A 17,260-nucleotide genomic window follows, 5' to 3' on the forward strand; every position below is an offset into this window, starting at 1 on the left:
TTTTAAGTAGGATTTTAAATGCAATAAACAACTCGAAGTCCCTTTCTGAAAATTGATAAAGAGCACAGGGAGAAAGACCAGTCAATAATTCTGTGCCTATTGGTTATTTCATTAGGTACTGAACATTATTAGGTAGAATAGTGGCCTGAATTAATATTTGGTCTGACCATTACTCCTGTTCTTAGGCTCATAAGAGTTCTTTTCCCCTTCGAGAGGAAAGTTTGTCTATTTATTAAATTGTAGAATCTTTCTCAGCCGAGTAATTGGCTGATAGTGTTTATCTGTGCTTGTTTTTTTATCTTCTGTGCATGTGTATTAGGGTCTTCTTGGGTCAGATGCTTTGGGATTGCTGATAAAAACACCAGAGAAATTACATTTCTGACATCTACAGCTAAAGTTACATGTCTCCTCAGCAAGGTGACTCTACACTGATATTCTCATTTTAAAAGAAAATGTATTTCCTTTTACAGGGATGGAAGTAGGGAGCTGCAGAAAAACAGCATATCTGAACAGCTATCTCGATGATGTCCAAGATTTCATTGTTGTACCCGGTCCTGCAGCTCGCCTTAGACCTAATAATGTTCCAGATGAGTATTTCTCTTGTATGTAGTTGCTAAACTAACTTTTGTTATTGAGTTATATGTTTTTGTACTTTTCAAATACAAACTTAGGATTCACATATTCCATTAGTAAATTTGTGTGAATACCACATAGCTACAATCTGGGCAGTGATGAGGAAATACTGGGTAATGTGTGCACTTGTGTTTTTAAAGACCATTTGGCTTTCCAAGTCTGAAAGTATATTTGAATCTCACATTCAAATACACAAAAACATTTTATGGGCTGCCTCAGAGTTACCAGCTGCAAATGGCTCCTGTCTTGTGAATGGCATTCGTTCGAATAAGATCACCCATGCACAAGACAGCCCAAAAATCCTTCCTTCATGTCTCACCTCACTTCCTAATTTATTAAGTTTTGCATAAATTTGCAATATTTCTGTCTCAGAGAAATGTTAAATGGTGAATATAATTTATTTATTATTTTGAGTATTATGTATCATAGTTATAAAAACTTGGCCTAATGGCCTGACTCAGTAATTGGGTAAACTGCAAGTAAACATAAATAATAAAATGGAGTAAAAAAAAAATCAATGAATACTTATAGATTTTAAACTCTGATTTGTTAAACAGTCTTATTTTAGACAAACATTTAATCCCTGCAATTTTTAGTACTTTTTAATGTTGAGTGCAGGAGCTTTCTTCATGTTTCATAGCATTTTTCTTGTGGTGGGTTGGGTTTTTTTATGTTGAGATTTTTGTTCTCTGTGCCTTTTAAGACTTGTAGACCTCAACCCCAGTGACTTTGTCCTGTTTACTTCACTGCTTGATCCTATTCTAAACTGTTTTACATATTTACTTGGAGAACATGGGAGTCAAATGCCGTGTCAGGTTCTCCCTGGAGAAGTTTAGGAAGAGGAGAAGTGGTGCATCTCCTCCTTTGGATGTGTGCTCTGTTACAATGAGGGAGCATAGCTGTCTTTGTAGCACTGCGTCTATCTGTGCAGGAATTATGAATGGTTCTACTGCCAGGGTAATCCTTTAGGTACTTGAGTCAAGTGTTGGATATCAGAGTCAGGACAGAGTAACTGTGAAATGTAGTTGGGCCTGTGTTAACACAAAATGTCAAGCTACATGATGTAATGGTCCCTTTTGGCTTGAGCCTAAGCTTCTGAAATTTAGCCAACTGGTACTTGGCTTTCTTTCTAAGGATAGCTGCTAAACAAAACTGCTGTCCTGGTAGCTGCACTTGTGTCTTTTTCTTTAAAGGCTTATTAGCAAAGAAAAATTCACCTTGATAAACACAGCCTTTAGTTGCCTTTTTTCTGAAAACTTGCTTCTTGGATTATTTTTCTAATTGTGGCTAATATAGTTTAAATGTAAGTATAGTTAACTTTTAACTAATAAATTTAACTAAAATTTAACTAATATAGTTTCAACTTAAAGCTGTAAATAAGTAATGAAGGGGAAGAGAGGGCTAACTGAAATTTTATAAAAGCAATAGCTTGACAGTTTAGGGATCATCTTGCTCTATATGGTTTTCACTCTGGAAAAATAATTTCTTCTGCCCAGAAATTTATTGAAACTTTTCATTTGTATTACGTGATGGGAATGTTTTCATTTTACATCTGATCTTTTTAAACTTAGGTGACTAATACTTACATATGATTCTTCCAGTTAATTATGAAGGCGTTGTCAGAAACCTCACAGTAAGTGTTGTTTTATCTGTTGCTCTAGCTTAATTTCTGTTGACATTTACAAGTATGTTATAGCATTAGCTGTTTGCTGGGCAACTTACATGCTATGTGTACTTTGATTCAGTGACAGGATGAGGGGACATAATCTTATACTGCACCAGGGAGGTTTAGGTTGGACATCTGGAAGAATTTTCTCTAGTTGACAGGGTGATGTTTAGTCATAGTTGTACTAGATGATCTCAGAGGTCTTTCCCAACCTAAGTGATTTTGTGTTCGACCTTTGGTAAATAGCAACAATAACAAACGTAGTTCCACACAGGGAAAAGTGAAATTTGAATAAGGTGACATACAGCTATTGGGTTGTGCATTAACTAAAGCTTTGTGTTCATTTCCCTGTATTGTATTACGTGTGTTGTGTTTTTCTTCCAACTGGAGAATTTGTGTATCTGGACCATACTAGCTGAGGGCCACGTCAGTGTAAAGCTCAGCTCTATTGCCAAGACACACAAAGGATTTCACACCTTTTCGATAAACAGCTTTGAGAGAGGATATTGAATTTTATTTTTTGAGGAGGGGATGTCAGTTGCAGTGTAATGAATTTGCTTTTTTGTTCTGTCCCTGACTTCTGTTCTCGTCCCTGCACTGTAATCTGTTTGCCTCTCATTTGTGCACTGCTGTTGGTGAGAACAATGCTGTTTGTATAGATGACTTCAGTATTCAAAATTTCCCATATTACAGTAGAGATTTTGGTTTTTTTTCCTTTTTAAAATCATTAATGGATCTTGGTTCATAAAAAAGTTTATTTGTCTCTGTGTGATCAGTCTAAAAATCCTAAATGTCTGTTGCCTTCTCTATTACAGAGCTGTAGACTTTTTGCATTGGACAATCTCTTATCACTTGTGAAAGTATTGTGATGTTCATGTCTTAGTGTAATTCTTTATTAATTCTATGCAGTACAGTTTGGTTCTATACAACTGTAGACTGTAAGAAAAAAAACCCCAAGTTTTGTCCATAATGCAATATTAAATATCTTTTAATAACTATTGATTCTGTCAGTATTTGTGATTTAAGTATTCATTCATATGTCTCAGATCTTATGACTCCAAACCTGGTGGAGTTACATTGTTCTTAGTGGAAGTTATTGCAGATCATTTGCAATTGATGTGCTTTGTAAGAACTGTGCATGACATAAAATACACATTTCACCAAAATTTCCTTATGTTTTAATTTAAACATTTCAGTGCATAAAACCAAATCAGCCTTTCAAAGCTTACATGAAGCAGCTGCTGCCCAAGCGTTTCCATTATTCCTATAATGACCGCATTGAACCGCTGCACTTTTATTTAGACTCCCAGTGGCAGCTTGCTCGGTAAGTTTCAGTTCTCACTACCTGAGCGTACAACAAATAATTAATGTTTTCTCTTCCAAGTGCTTAGAGTTCAGTGATAGCTGTTACAGTGTGATATTCTTATTTGTTGTTGCAAAAGGACATTGCAAAGGAACAATGCATGCTTTTTGTCTGCAGGTTTTGCTGGCCTGGGGAGGCTAAATTCTAAACTGGCAGCTATTGATATTCTGCCTGCTGGGTATGGAGGTAGTGGCAGGTTAGAAACTAAAGTCCTCACTCTCAGATACTTGAGCACATCTTGCCATGCTGTAGGAATTGCCAAAGTGAGTCCATGAAGACAGAACATGTAAATAATTTCTAGGTTAAATCAGTCTTGTCAGTCATTGAAATTACTGAGTCCATGGTAGTTCATTACTTTGTGTTTTGATTAAAGAATTTACAAGTCCAAGCACAGTGGTGTCTGTTGTAATGGTATTAATTTTGAGCATCTCTGTGATACTTCAGGGCTTTATCTGTTAGCCTGAAATGAATTTTTTTTTTCATATGTCATGTGCTTTGAATTTAAATGACTCTGAAAGACACATGAAAACTCCAAAGGGATAACATTTGCAGAGAAAATTACTATTCTGAATTTAAAGGCATTTTCTTCCCAAACACTACAGACTTCTCATTCTCTTTGGATAATCCTCTAAGTATCTTTTAACAGAGAAGTAAATACATCATCACTGAATGTGCTTTATGCTGATATGATTTGTGAGTTATATAAACTGTGTATTTTTAATAGAAAACCACTTGAGATTAAAAGCTGCAAAGGTGGATTCCATGGCTCAGACAATCGCTTCCCCAATATGCAGGTGAGGTTTAAACTTCTGTTAGCTCTTATTTTTAGTTCCCTCTCTTTCCAAATGCTGTGTTTTCTGGGTATTGAGGTTTGTTGGTTTCTTTGTTTGATTTAAGATCTGTGATATTATTCCATGTGCAGTTCAAGAAATAAAACATTTATAGGACTGATATTGTCATGTGCTGGATAACCCATAAAAATAAGGAGAGTCTTGAACTTCTCTTTAATGAGAAATGGGAAGAGATCATAGTGAAACATAAAATCTGATTCTCAGTTTCATCTAATTTGGGAAAGTCACTTAACCTATCCTCTTCCTTAGTTTCTGCTATCAATAAAATGAAAGCCAATATTCTTTATTTCAAAAAGCTGTTTTCAAGATTAAAATCCACATACCTTTGTGAGGTACTTGGAACTATTACAGTGAATATGTGTAAGCACTTTTAAAAGAGAAATCCATATATTACATGGACTTTGTAGATCTTCTCATGAAACTTGTTTTCAATAATTTTCTTTCTTAAAAGCCTTTTTTTAATATGCTGTAGAGTTATATAATGTTGGCACCAAACTCTTTTTAAAAAAGTCTTAATCTTGCATCAATTTACTCTTCCTACCCATCAATTTACCCTTTATATTTCTTCCCTGATTTGACAATGGAAAACCTGCTGATAGTGTTTCTAGTAATGGGTTGCAATCAGCAAGCCACGTGATGCCGTATGTACTCCATCTCTCTCTGCTGTAGTTTGACTGTGGAAATTTTTTTCAGTAGACTGACTCTATTCAAACTTTTTTGCCACAGTTGGGATTGCCAGTTCATAGCACCCCTAACAAGTCCTTAACCAGATATAATTTATCCTTTTTGTGGCTACCATTATAGCAGCATAACAGTATTTCATACTCTGTAATCAAAAACAACAGAAAGGAGGTAGCGTGTCCCTGCCTCATCTGGTTCAAATTAGGCTTGTTGAGTACATTAATCGCCTGCAGATTCTAGCATCAACAGTTGCAAAATAATGCCCTATGTTATGCTTTGATCTCAAAGAAAGGACTTAAGAGTTGAGTTTTAGCCTCTGTTTTTGCCACACAGCTATGAAATCTGAGACAATTGCATTGTTTGCAAAGAGCTTGGAGATCTTATGCTATACAGTGTAAAACATCCATCAGTCATTCAGTATCTTGATACCACAGATGTGTGCAATCTGTTTATCATCATTAAAAATAAGCTGAATAACTGAGGACAAGTTTTAAAACAATATTTTTGGCAGCAGTTGAGCTTAAGCATTTGTTGCCCTTGCCTCTTTGTTCATGCTGCAAACCCTGCAGTATGCTGGTGTAACATTTGTGTGGCTGCAGTGTCAAGTAGGTTGGGGAATTGAGCCAGAAGGAAAAGAGCCAGCAGGAAAAAAAAAAAGGAAAGGTTTTTGAGCTGGCAGCATTCCTGGATCAGGTCCAGTACAGCCTGGGAAGTGGTGCAAGAAGGAACAGCTGCAAACCAGGCATGGAAGCCTGTGATTCTACCATTGCTTAAACCACTTAAAGCATTGCTACCAACAGATGTTTTTAGAGCCCCAAGTTAACAGCTTCCAAATTGTTTACAGGATGTGATATGTGATGGTTACTTTGGATCAACATTTCCATTAACTCTTTTAAAGCATTTAAGAAGATAACTTTTAATTTCTTCAAAAGCAGAGAAGAGCCAGGGACATCATAAATGGCAAAAGGCAACAATGAGACAGAATTGGGTTTCCTAGTACTCTTCTACTATTTAAAAAAATTATTCTTGTACATCTACTTTTTTCAAAAATGAAAAACACATGATTTTGACTTGATACATACTGTGTTGGTAAAAAGATTAAGATTCCAAGATCAATTTCTTGGAAGAAAATGCCCTCTGAGTATAAAGATAATTTTCATTTCCATTTGTCTTAAACAGAATTTCACTATACTTTTCTCTGTAAATCCTAGGCTATCTTTATTGGTTTTGGACCAGGATTCAAGTTTGGTACTCAAGTTGATCCATTTGAAAACATTGAAGTATATAATTTAATGTGTGGTAAGTACAATGGATGGGCGTCAGTTTTGTTCAGTAAAGTATAATATCTTTTGGGCGTTGTAAATCTTCTAATAACAGATTGCTAAGTGTCCTCAGAAGCTCATCCTTAAGAGCTGCTGCTATTTTCACAAATCAGCTGTTTGTTTTTCTGAGAAAGGGCCATCTCTAAATGACTAACAGCAGTTTAGGATCTACTGGTCTGGCTACCTTGTCTATCTTTTTTTCACTGGTCACACTGTGTGTTCCTCTGACTTTTCCAGAGCTGGTGCTTTGACTCACCACTACTAAAAATGGCTACTTCAGAATGTCTCTACCATCATGAAGGGAAACCTCCTTTCCTTCCTCTTTCAAACACAATGTTACTGTGACTCCTTATTCCTGTCTTCGTTCTTCATTCTGTATTTCATGGTTTCTCCATAAGTCTGTCACTAGATCTACCGCTTTCTGTTCATTTATTCCCCTTGAGGTCCTCACCTGTTTTCCATTATTTCCTGCCTACATCTCTCTCTGGTTTGAAACTATACTGCTTCTGGGAGAAGAATAGTATACCAAAGAGTTTGATCCAGAAAATACTTAAGAGTACTGCAAATGCTTGAGATTGGTGGCTGTATTCAAGCAACCTGCTCAACCTTACAAGAAGACTAGTGTTCAGTACAGAATACTGAACACCAGCTAAGAATCTGTTTCTTCTTGGGTGTTTTGAGCAGTAAGCAGTGAAGCTTTGACTCATCCATACTGGTAAGCACAATATAATCAGCTGTGTATTACAATCTTTCTCCTCCTGTTAATATCACTTGAATTCTTTTATAGATTTGCTTGGTGTGAAGCCAGCCCCAAACAATGGAACTCATGGGCGCCTAAACCATCTATTAAAGCACCCTGTTTACACCCCCCACCATCCCAAAGAAACAAGTCATCCTTCTGAATGCTCTGTGGTGGGAGAAAGAGCCTTTTCAGTGAGCCTTGGCTGCTCCTGCAGGACAGGGGTAAGCGCTAAAATGGTTAAAGTTGTGGAGGCAGAAATCTGTTGTATTTAAAGAGTGGAACTTTGCATCCTCCAGATAGTCCCTTACTATTGGTTTCAAAATCAACTCTTGTTTGGGGTTAATGAGTTCTATCCTGTATTTGTGTATTAATTTTTTGCTTATGTTAAGTCATATGAATCTCTGAAGAGCCTGGAAAAAACCCACAGAAACTTGATGGGGAAAGCATTCAATTTTTGCTTGGCTCACTTAATTATGTTGAAATTTCTGTTCTGTGAATATTGTGTTTGGACTGTGATTTTCAAGCCTGTAGATTTGCTTGTGGCAAAACCGATTTATTACTGGAAATTCCCTGTAGTTCCTCTCCAGTACATGTGTTCTGTGTATGTATAACTTGCAAGGCAGAAGTTACATTTAAGGATGGTACCAACTCATAATGTGCTTTGTAGAATCTCACTGCTTTTTCTTTGTAATTATAGGGCTTGCCAGTAAGGGATTTTCATCAGCGTTTAAATCTTACTGAAACAGAAGGTAAGAATTTCAAATAATAATATAAAGAGCTAACAACAATAAAAACTTGTTAGTCATCAAACATTTTATGTTTTTAAACTTCTGAGCAACTCTCAAGTAAATTATGTGAAAATTCTTTGAAATACTTGCTGGAACTATAGTCCTGCCTGGAGAATTTGTGGATGCCTCACCCCTGGAAGTGTGCAAGGCCAGGTTGGATGGGGCTTTGAACAACCTGGTCTGGTGGAAGATGTCCCTGCTTTTGACAGGGTGGTTGAAACTAGATGGTCTTTTTGGTCTCTTACAGCCCATACCATTCTATGATTCTCATGTTTTTGAATACAGTCCTCCTGAACCATTTGCTTTCAGGTAAATGTGTATCCTTATACGTGTGTCTTTATGGCATATGTGTTATCTGTTACATTTGACTTCTCTAGTATTGAAGTAATGAGCAAATCAAGGGAAGCAAGAGTGTTGTATGGGGAAGTACCTGATAGCAAATCAATGCAAATCATGATACCTGTAATGGCAGCAGACTTATAATGAGGCATAAGGAGTATTTTATGTGTTTGTCATGTGGTCTTGAATTGTTACTTCTTTTACTTAGGCTTTATTTCCATTCATTGGACATACACGTGCCATGTTTAAGCTGCAGTTTGCAAGGCTGTAGATGTGCTCATGAGTCATAAAACAAAATAAACTATTTTGAGCATGAAACAGGTAAAGCAGCACGTAAATAATGAAAACTCTAAGTCAAAATGGAACCTAGTCCCAGGTGCTAATGCCTTGATAGATGATATCAAGAATATTAGGCTGCCAGAAATAGGCTGATAGAGACCTTGCCATATGTGTGTGTGTGTTCATAAAACCTTGGAGGTTTTATGCAAATAAGCTATATTTGGCAAAACCACACTATAGCTCACTATTGTTAAGAACTGGACATAAATGCCAGTTACTGGCAGGGTCCAGTATTTGCTGCTTATCCAGAGCTAATTCAAGGCTTCTGTTGATTTGTGTAGCTTGTCCTGAAACAAAGAGTGGATAGAGCTTTCTTGAATCTTTTCCACTAATGACAGGTCATAATTTTAAAACATGTCCACATGTCCCAGAACCCTTTTAAAGTAAGTCTTTCAGTATTGTAACACTCATGAGAGCAGCAAAATAAAATCCAGTTAGAATGGTACAATGTGTTTCTCCAAAGTGTGCCAGGGGTTTTGCTAAAACAGATTCTGAGTATCTCTGAGGACTTTGTTTACCTGGCTTTGAAGAAACTTGACAAGGCCAGACACAATAACATATTTCAGTTCTCTTTTGTGGAAATAGGAACTTAAGGCTCTAAACCTACATTTTTGAAGCAGTAGGATTTTGTCTTGAATTATTAGTGGGACCTGGTATAGCCCTGTTTTAACAGTAATAATTTCATTGTGAATTGTATTGATTAAGAACTAATCAGATATTAAAGCATTTCACAGATTAAAGAATTGTAGTAAACAGCCTAGAAGTGCCTTAAGACTGTATAGAATTTAGTAGTTACTTCAGATTGCATGTTCTCTCATGATTGTTGCAACTTGACAGTCTGTAAGGACAGAAAATTATAACTGCATTTTTACTTTAATGAAAAAAATATGAATTGTTTTTCCCTCATGGGTGGAGAAGTAACTGTCATAATCTTCACATTTTTTGGTACTGTGGAAAAAACCCTGCACATTATTGCTCAATTTCTTTCCCCATGTAATACATTTGCCTTAAAACTGCGTAATTATTTGTGGATGGTGGGGACCAATTTAATGGACGATATACTTTGATACCTTCTTTATAATTTTAGTCATGTAATGATTGAAAAGACTTGAATTTTCAAAGGCAAAGTAATGAGCTCTTTCACAGCTGAAAATCCAATCCAGTATGTCACTGTATTGTTTATTTAGACCTCTGTATTTCCTAGTTTTTTAAATGCATTTTTACATACAATGATGTGGTTTCTGCTGAAATAGTAATTTCAAATCACCAGAATTGGTTTCTCTCCCATCTAAATGTTATATAAAAGCAGATTCCACGTTTTTAAATTGAAACACAAGGTCAACAAAGACTTTAACCTTGCGACTTGAACTTGTCTTCTGTTTTTAACAGCAAAAAGTTTTGGTTCAAATACAACCTTAATTTGTACATAAGCTACATTTGCACATGTTTTGTAGTACAAGTTTAAATAATTTTTACTGGCTTCATCACTTAATTTATTGTCTAGTATAGAAACTATGCCTTTGATATAATAATGAAAACTTTTAGTCCCATTTCTGTGACTTCTGTTTGCTTGGCAATTGAAAATTAAGGCAGCCTTAGGTGTATAAAAGAGGAGGGTGTTTAACAACTAGTATTAAATGTAAAGCAATAAGCACTATTTTTGTTGCAGTTAAGAAGACGGAGAAACTTAATTTACCCTACGGACGGCCCAGGGTTCTGCAGAAAAAACATAATTACTGCCTCCTTTACCATTACCGCTACGTGAGTGGGTACAGCAGGGACTACAGGATGGCTCTGTGGAGCGCGTACACTGTTGGCAGAGGTGTAAGTATAAGAAGAAAGATTAGAAGCAGCCTTGAAAAGTAAAAATCTAGAGTATCAGTATTCCTGAAGGCTTCTTATATCTGGTCATGGTAAGAGTCACCGTGATGGTGGAGTCACTGTCTGCAGAGGTGTCCAGGAAAGGACTGGGTTTGGCACTTAGTGCCATAGTCTAGTTGACAACGTGATGGTCAGTCAATGACTGGACTCAATTATCTTAGAGGTCTTTTTCCAGCTGAAATGGGTCTGTGATATTATCTCCCAGGGAACTAAGCTGAACCACATAAGATAAAGTGGAAATTTGTGTGAGGTTTGCTATGCCAATAAGGATTGGCTTTGACTCTTCCATTTCTCAGAGTGAAACAGTTTTGCCCCCAGATTGAGCAGATCCATCAGGAAGTGAGGAGTCCATTGCCATTGGTATAGAATCCTATATAGGAGAATGCACTGGTAACATAGGTCTGGTATAGCAGTCTACAGCAGTGCTGCTGCAGCAGTGCTGTCCTTAAAAATGGCCTCAACGTGGGTTTCGTAGTCTTAAAGCAATTTGTAATGTGGCAGAATCCTTTTAAAAAAGTAATCTCATGACCCTCTTGAACCGTTCATGCCCTGATATGATGCTTTTCTCAAAATATAATCCTAATTGGGGAAAAAAAGAGATCAGTGAAAATAAAGCTGGTCTTTGAGGTCCTGAACCCTATGCTTAAGATATACCTATTCAGAGTAGAGCACTGATCTGATAAATGAAAGATTTTTCAAATTGACCTTTCCCATTCACAGAAAATTTAAAAGCCAGATCATGCTTAAAAGGAATTAGGATAGTAGAGAATACTTTTAAATTTTATTATCTGGGAATCATAGATTTTAGATAATGACTTATAATTAAATTTAGCTAAACTTTGGGAAGATTTACTTGATCCTAAATATTTTGAGGTAGTGACATGAAGCAACCAGTTACTTTAACAAGTGGCCCACACATCTGTCTGTCAGTTATGTGAGGCTGTCTATCTGTCAGTAAATCAGGTTGTCTAGAACATGTAATAATTGAATAAAATGCTGCAGTTCTGTTCACTTTATTTCTAAGGTATATGAAGTGATGGGAGGACTTGTTTTCCACTGGCATAAGAGGAACAATTCTTGCATCTTAGTTAAGTCCTTCACACTCTTAAAGGCAGCTGCAGCCAAATATTTAGAATTCTGCAGTCCCTCATACCAAGAGAATGATTGTAAGTTGTAAGCTTTCACAATTATACTTATTGTAAGCTTTCACAATGATACTTTCTTCTTGTTCAATAGGACAAATGGATTTCTTCTACAGGACCTGCCTCCAACTGTTTACATAAAGATGTTCGTATTTCACAGAATCATAACCAGACCTGTTTGTTTTACAACAATCATCCTCACCTAACTTATGGATTTCTTGCTCCTCCAGGTAAGTATTTGTCTTCCTTGTATAGCATGTCTGATGTACATGGTTTGTAACGTAGCAGGTGTAGTCTTTTGTAGGTGTTCTTGGTACCTAATAAGAGTACAAAGCAGTAGTTGCTGCATTGTTGAAGTTAACTTCAGCATATGAGAAAGGAAAGCACTTTAGATGCTTCAGCAGTTGGTGGGGTTGTCCAAGGTCACTTAGTACTTCCCAGAAGTTTTGAAGCACTTATCATGCTTCTAAAGTGACATCTCACAGAAGAAACTGGGAGGGACATGTAGACATTGAGTGAAGTCCAGCAAGCTGGTAAAATGCAAATTCACTCACTATACATGGATAAGTTGTTTGTGAACTCTTGCTGACCTCACATGGAAGTATTTTATTTACTCTACTCATTGAATACCAAGTAGCAGGTTATTTAAATATCCATATCAAACATAGTTTGCAAAGTTTCAACAGAATCCTATATTTAGGATAAGTCTAGATTCTGCAGTCAGGGAGGGTTGGCCTGACATTCATGAACTTTATTTCTCTCTCCCCAATTCAGAAGCCTGTCCTGATATTTTAAAATCTCATTAAATTTGCCAACTGTATATCTGACAAGTGTAATTGCTGCTGCTACTAAATTTATTTATTTTAGGTGGAATCTGGCAGGTACTGAAAGTCAGCACTTACACCCACACACCAGTTTTGGAAAATGAAGTTAGGTCAGCTGCATCTCAATGTTAATGCACTGATGACTAAAAGCATGAAAATGCAAGTTTAAAGTAACAAATCCATGTAATTAATTGGCCTTTTTTTGTTTCAGATTTTATGACAGATGCAAAGAAACCTCACTATGATGCCTTGCTCACCAGCAACATTGTGCCAATGTATCCTGCATTTAAAGGTGCTTTATTTGTATGCCTATTTTATGTCCATAGTTGAATAGAAGACTGCTGGTGTTGTGCTGGCTTCCAAATCATGCATATGACCCCTGGTTCCTGGGAGAGAGGGAACATGAGATGGTTGGCTGAGAGAAAATAAACATATTCCTGGTGAAAAAGAAGGATAACTGTGGTACTTCTCCTGGAAAATAAGGGATATCCTGTTTTGTAATGGAGTACTGTTCAATTCTTAATTGTAATTTAAAATATTATATAGGTTATTATATGGTGCAGTGGATGCTGCTACCCCGTTGTATGCAGCCTTTAACAACAGCAAACATCTGAAGAATTTGTTTTCCTAGCTTATCACGTCTGTTTATACTGAACTGAATACTCTGCAGAGTTGTATTAGCAGCTTCTATTTTGAAGATTATTTCCTGATTCCATTACTGTGTTTCAGTGTTATGGGACTACTTCCATCAACACCTCCTGCCTGAATATGCTGCAGCCAGGAATGGTATCAATGTAGTCAGTGGTCCAGTGTTTGATTATGACTCTGATGGGCTCTATGATACCCCAGAAAAGTTGAAAAGGTGAGAACTTTTCACATTCGAATCCTTTGTTTCTTTCTTCCAATACTGGTCTGTGAGTAATTATCCTTCTTCAGAAAGACAAAAAGTTCAGAAAGAAGCAACAAGCCTGAAGAGAAAAATGCACCTTCAAAATGTGTCATCCTAAAACTGAAGGTGGAGTTTAAGAGAAGCTGTTGCATATGGAATGATGTCTACCATCCTGAAAACTTATGCAATTGCCTCTAGGAGAGCACAAGGCAAGGGCTTATCCCTGGTGGCATGGTTGATACTTCCTGAGCTGGCAGTGTTGTACTACAAGTTGTGGGTTACACGAGTTAGCAAAATTGGCTCAAGCTAGCAGGCAGAGAGGTTCCTGGACTTGGGCTGAACTCTTCATCACCTCCAGAGTTTTACACATTTTTATGGCAAATCAATTTGTTATACCTCATCAAACTTGTTATTTAGTCTACATGCCAAACTTGATTTTCAAAAATAGTGGTTTGGAATTTTCCTTCCAGACCTAAGTTTTTCTTGGACAAAGAAGGTGAATTGATAAAATTGAATATAGCTGAATGTTGTAATTTGATCTTTGTGCAAGTATGATTTGGTGGATTTATAGAGAGATCTTTTGTATTTCAGATACCATGGTAATTCAGAAGTTCTAGTTCCAACTCACTTCTTCATTGTGCTGACCAGCTGTAAAAATACTTCTGAAACTCCTGTGGAGTGTGAAGGGTCTCTAGATGCCTTGTCTTTCATTGTACCTCACAGAGAAGACAACAGCGAAAGCTGTGCAGTAAGTAGTCTGTTTGGCCCTCATAAACTTCTGAAGTCAGGCTGGAGCTTGTTTTGTTGGATATCTGTAATTAACTGGTTAAAGCCTTTGAAAATGGTGCAGTCTACATGCCCATCTTGAGAGAGAAGACAATATTTTTGCAAACAGAATTATGTCAAAGTCTGTGAATATGATCAAAGGGGAAAATAAATCTGTTCAAAGAGTAAAGCATAGAGCTAGCAAAATGAGATCAGAGTATTCAGAGAGCATGAATGTGATGCATACAGAGACTTCTGTAATGCAACTATTCAGTCTACAGCTGAGAAGGATGAGGAGCTTCTAAGAAGAGTCACCCACAATAAAAGGTCAGTGCTAAGGCCAAATGCATTCCCAGAAGGAGAAAACGCAGATGTCTCTGAAGACCACTGGTTGCTTCTAGTTGAGGTACCTTGGCATTGTGATGAGAACCACACATAACTGCACTCCATATACACCACAAAAAAAGTGTGGAAAGTGTGTAGACCAATCCTGCAGCAAGGAATTAGAGTCAGACATAGCTCTCAGAATATTTTTATCATACTGATGGTAGATAAATTGTCATTCCCCATTATCATCAACTGGTGCAGCTACAGGTTTTGTATACTTGAGGTGGAAACAGCAAGAACTAAATTCAGACAAGCTTCTAACTATGTATAATCCTTGCACACTTTGTTTGTTAGATGCTTGCCAACAGTTATTGATTTCTGCCTTTATAAAACATCAAAATGTCTTTTTTTAGTAGATTAAATGCATCTCAGGAGAAAAAAAGAAGTTTTACAGCCCCTTTTTTTTTTTCCTTCTGTGTCTCAATAGGATGGCAAGTCTGAGTCCATGTGGGTTGAAGAGAGAATGAAGTTTCATACGGCTCGCATCAGAGATATAGAATTAATTACTGGACTCAGCTTTTATCAAGACAGAAAACAGCCAATATCTGACATTTTACAGTTAAAAACATATTTACCAACTTTTGAGACAGTCTGATTTTTCCTATGGAATGTTGTTATTCATGTCAAAACTGATTTGTAAATAGACTTTTTTTAATTAACGAAACCTTTTTTTAAAAAAATAAGCTGGAACTTTTATTGAGAACTCTTGACCAAATTGCCAGTAGAGAGGGGAGTGGGTGCCATATTTGTATCTCAGGGACTCCTGATGGACTATGCTTGTGACGCAGGATGGCAGCGCCTGTCGTTCCCACTTGGATGTGGTAGAGCCATGTCCGTTATCATGCTAACATAATTTGGTCATCATAGTCATAGACACGAACACAAATGTTATCTTTGATATGCACTGGAGAGGGAGAATTTTATAAAGCATAGTTTATGATCAGCATTCTACTTTCAAAATGTTGACAATTAGCAAAAACAGTTCTGGGAAAGAAGTGCACTCTTGGTGACCATTGAAATCTAAACAACAGCACTCTTCTCACTCCAGTTTTCCTTGAAGTGTGAATTGCACTCTGAGCTTTGGGTGTCATAAAACAATGCAGCATTGTGGTGCAAGAAGCTACACTGGGGTCAGTAGGACCAGTGCTAAACCTTGCCCCACGTGGAAGAGATGCCTGGCTACAGGAATTCCGTGGGCTGGGAAGCCTCAGCATGTTGCTGCCCTCTGATGGCTCCAACACCGATGGAGAATTAGATGCACAGTTCACGTGTTGTACATGCATCCTTGGAATGGGTGGGTGTAGGATGCATAAGTCACCTGTAAATGAGAAGAAAGTATGTCAGGAATATGACTGAGCTCCCAGAAGTAATTATCTTACTTCAAGCTAAACTTAGATTTGATGAAAAATTTTGCATTATTGAAGTAAAGATGTGTTTCTCTGTTTGGTACATGTTTTTGTCAGCTGTGGTTTTGAAATCCCATTTTTGAATGCAGATGCTGTCAGAGATGCAAATTTTGAAGAGCATGTAATGACCTTTCTTGGAAGCTTTCAGGCTACACAAACAGCTGCTACAGGCACTCAGGCGTGTAGAACTCCCTCCTTTTCCAGTACACATATTATCACCTTTGTAATTCTCCCACTCTCTAAAGCGGATGACCCAAAATTGGCTCTGTATGTATAAAATTCAGCATCGCCAATTTCACATTTATGGTCTTCTCATTTAAAAAGGAGAAAATACATCACGCACAAGTATGTCAGAAGAATGAAGAGCCTGTAACTGAGCAGAGAGGCATTTGACCTTATAGCTTGGCCAGGACATGTTGAAGGCTGGATTCAGAGCCTGCTGAAGTCAGAGGAAGCTTTTCCATTAACTTCAGTTTGAGTGGGCTGAAGTTCTGGGACCATTTTTTCTTTTAACCAAGTGTATTTTCTTGATCTTATGTTACAAGCATGAATTTTTTTTCTCAAGTAGTTTCACTGTGTGAAATCTAAATGTGTTGTAGCAACCTCACATTACGATAGGACTGTGACAGCATTATTCAGTGTAACTGCTTTGTAATGTTGCCTGTGACCAATAAACCCATCAGAAGTACTATGGTGCTTGTGACCCTTTCTGTACCAAATGCTACCAAGTGGTGTAGTTATAGAGCAAAATTTCACTTTTTTGGGGGGGCAGGGGGAATGGGAGTTGCTTCATTCTTTGCTCCATAAATTGAAGATAATTTCTCCACCTGTAACATTAGTTACATTTATTATTAGGAGAGGAGGGTAGGAAGAAAGATGGTCAAGGTATTGAGGTGTTTTTGTTGTTGTTGTTGGGTTTTTTTTTACAACTGGTACTGTCTCCTGAATACAAATAGATATGTTGACATCTAAAGGTGATGCCAGTTTCCATTAAGAGGCAGGGCGAGCCTAGCTCCTGGATAAAAATGGAACCAGTGTGTCTTCAAGCATGTGACTTCTGGTTTGACCTTTGATTTTGGAATGGAGAGCAGTTGTGAAAGCTATTATGGTCATCAAGACAAGGCAGGAGCTCAGTGGGGTTTGGAATGTGTCTTTGCCAGAAATTGACAAGTCAAATTGACAACAAAGAGAGTTATTCTCATTTAATGTTAAGTGTAAATATTTCTGCTTATTTAATTTCTT

The 17,260-nt window shown here is 37.2% G+C and overlaps 1 protein-coding gene across 1 annotated transcript in view; it reads left to right on the top strand.

Annotated features, from left to right (window-relative positions):
• The window catches only part of ENPP1 (ectonucleotide pyrophosphatase/phosphodiesterase 1), a 52,840-nt gene extending 36,151 nt beyond the window's left edge, over positions 1 to 16,689 (top strand). The window contains exons 13-25 of the mRNA XM_064708087.1: positions 471 to 602; positions 2,235 to 2,266; positions 3,496 to 3,623; positions 4,387 to 4,456; positions 6,406 to 6,493; positions 7,304 to 7,479; positions 7,956 to 8,007; positions 10,394 to 10,548; positions 11,842 to 11,977; positions 12,783 to 12,863; positions 13,301 to 13,433; positions 14,052 to 14,208; positions 15,040 to 16,689. Of these exons, the coding sequence (XP_064564157.1) occupies positions 471 to 602; positions 2,235 to 2,266; positions 3,496 to 3,623; positions 4,387 to 4,456; positions 6,406 to 6,493; positions 7,304 to 7,479; positions 7,956 to 8,007; positions 10,394 to 10,548; positions 11,842 to 11,977; positions 12,783 to 12,863; positions 13,301 to 13,433; positions 14,052 to 14,208; positions 15,040 to 15,207 (1,508 nt within the window). The 3' untranslated portion in view covers positions 15,208 to 16,689. The remainder of the gene's footprint in view (positions 1 to 470; positions 603 to 2,234; positions 2,267 to 3,495; positions 3,624 to 4,386; positions 4,457 to 6,405; positions 6,494 to 7,303; positions 7,480 to 7,955; positions 8,008 to 10,393; positions 10,549 to 11,841; positions 11,978 to 12,782; positions 12,864 to 13,300; positions 13,434 to 14,051; positions 14,209 to 15,039) is intronic.
• The last annotated feature ends 571 nt before the right edge of the window (positions 16,690 to 17,260 follow it).

The sequence above is a fragment of the Zonotrichia leucophrys genome, chromosome 3 (genome assembly GCF_028769735.1).
Source record: "Zonotrichia leucophrys gambelii isolate GWCS_2022_RI chromosome 3, RI_Zleu_2.0, whole genome shotgun sequence".
NCBI classification, from domain to species: Eukaryota; Metazoa; Chordata; class Aves; order Passeriformes; family Passerellidae; genus Zonotrichia; species Zonotrichia leucophrys.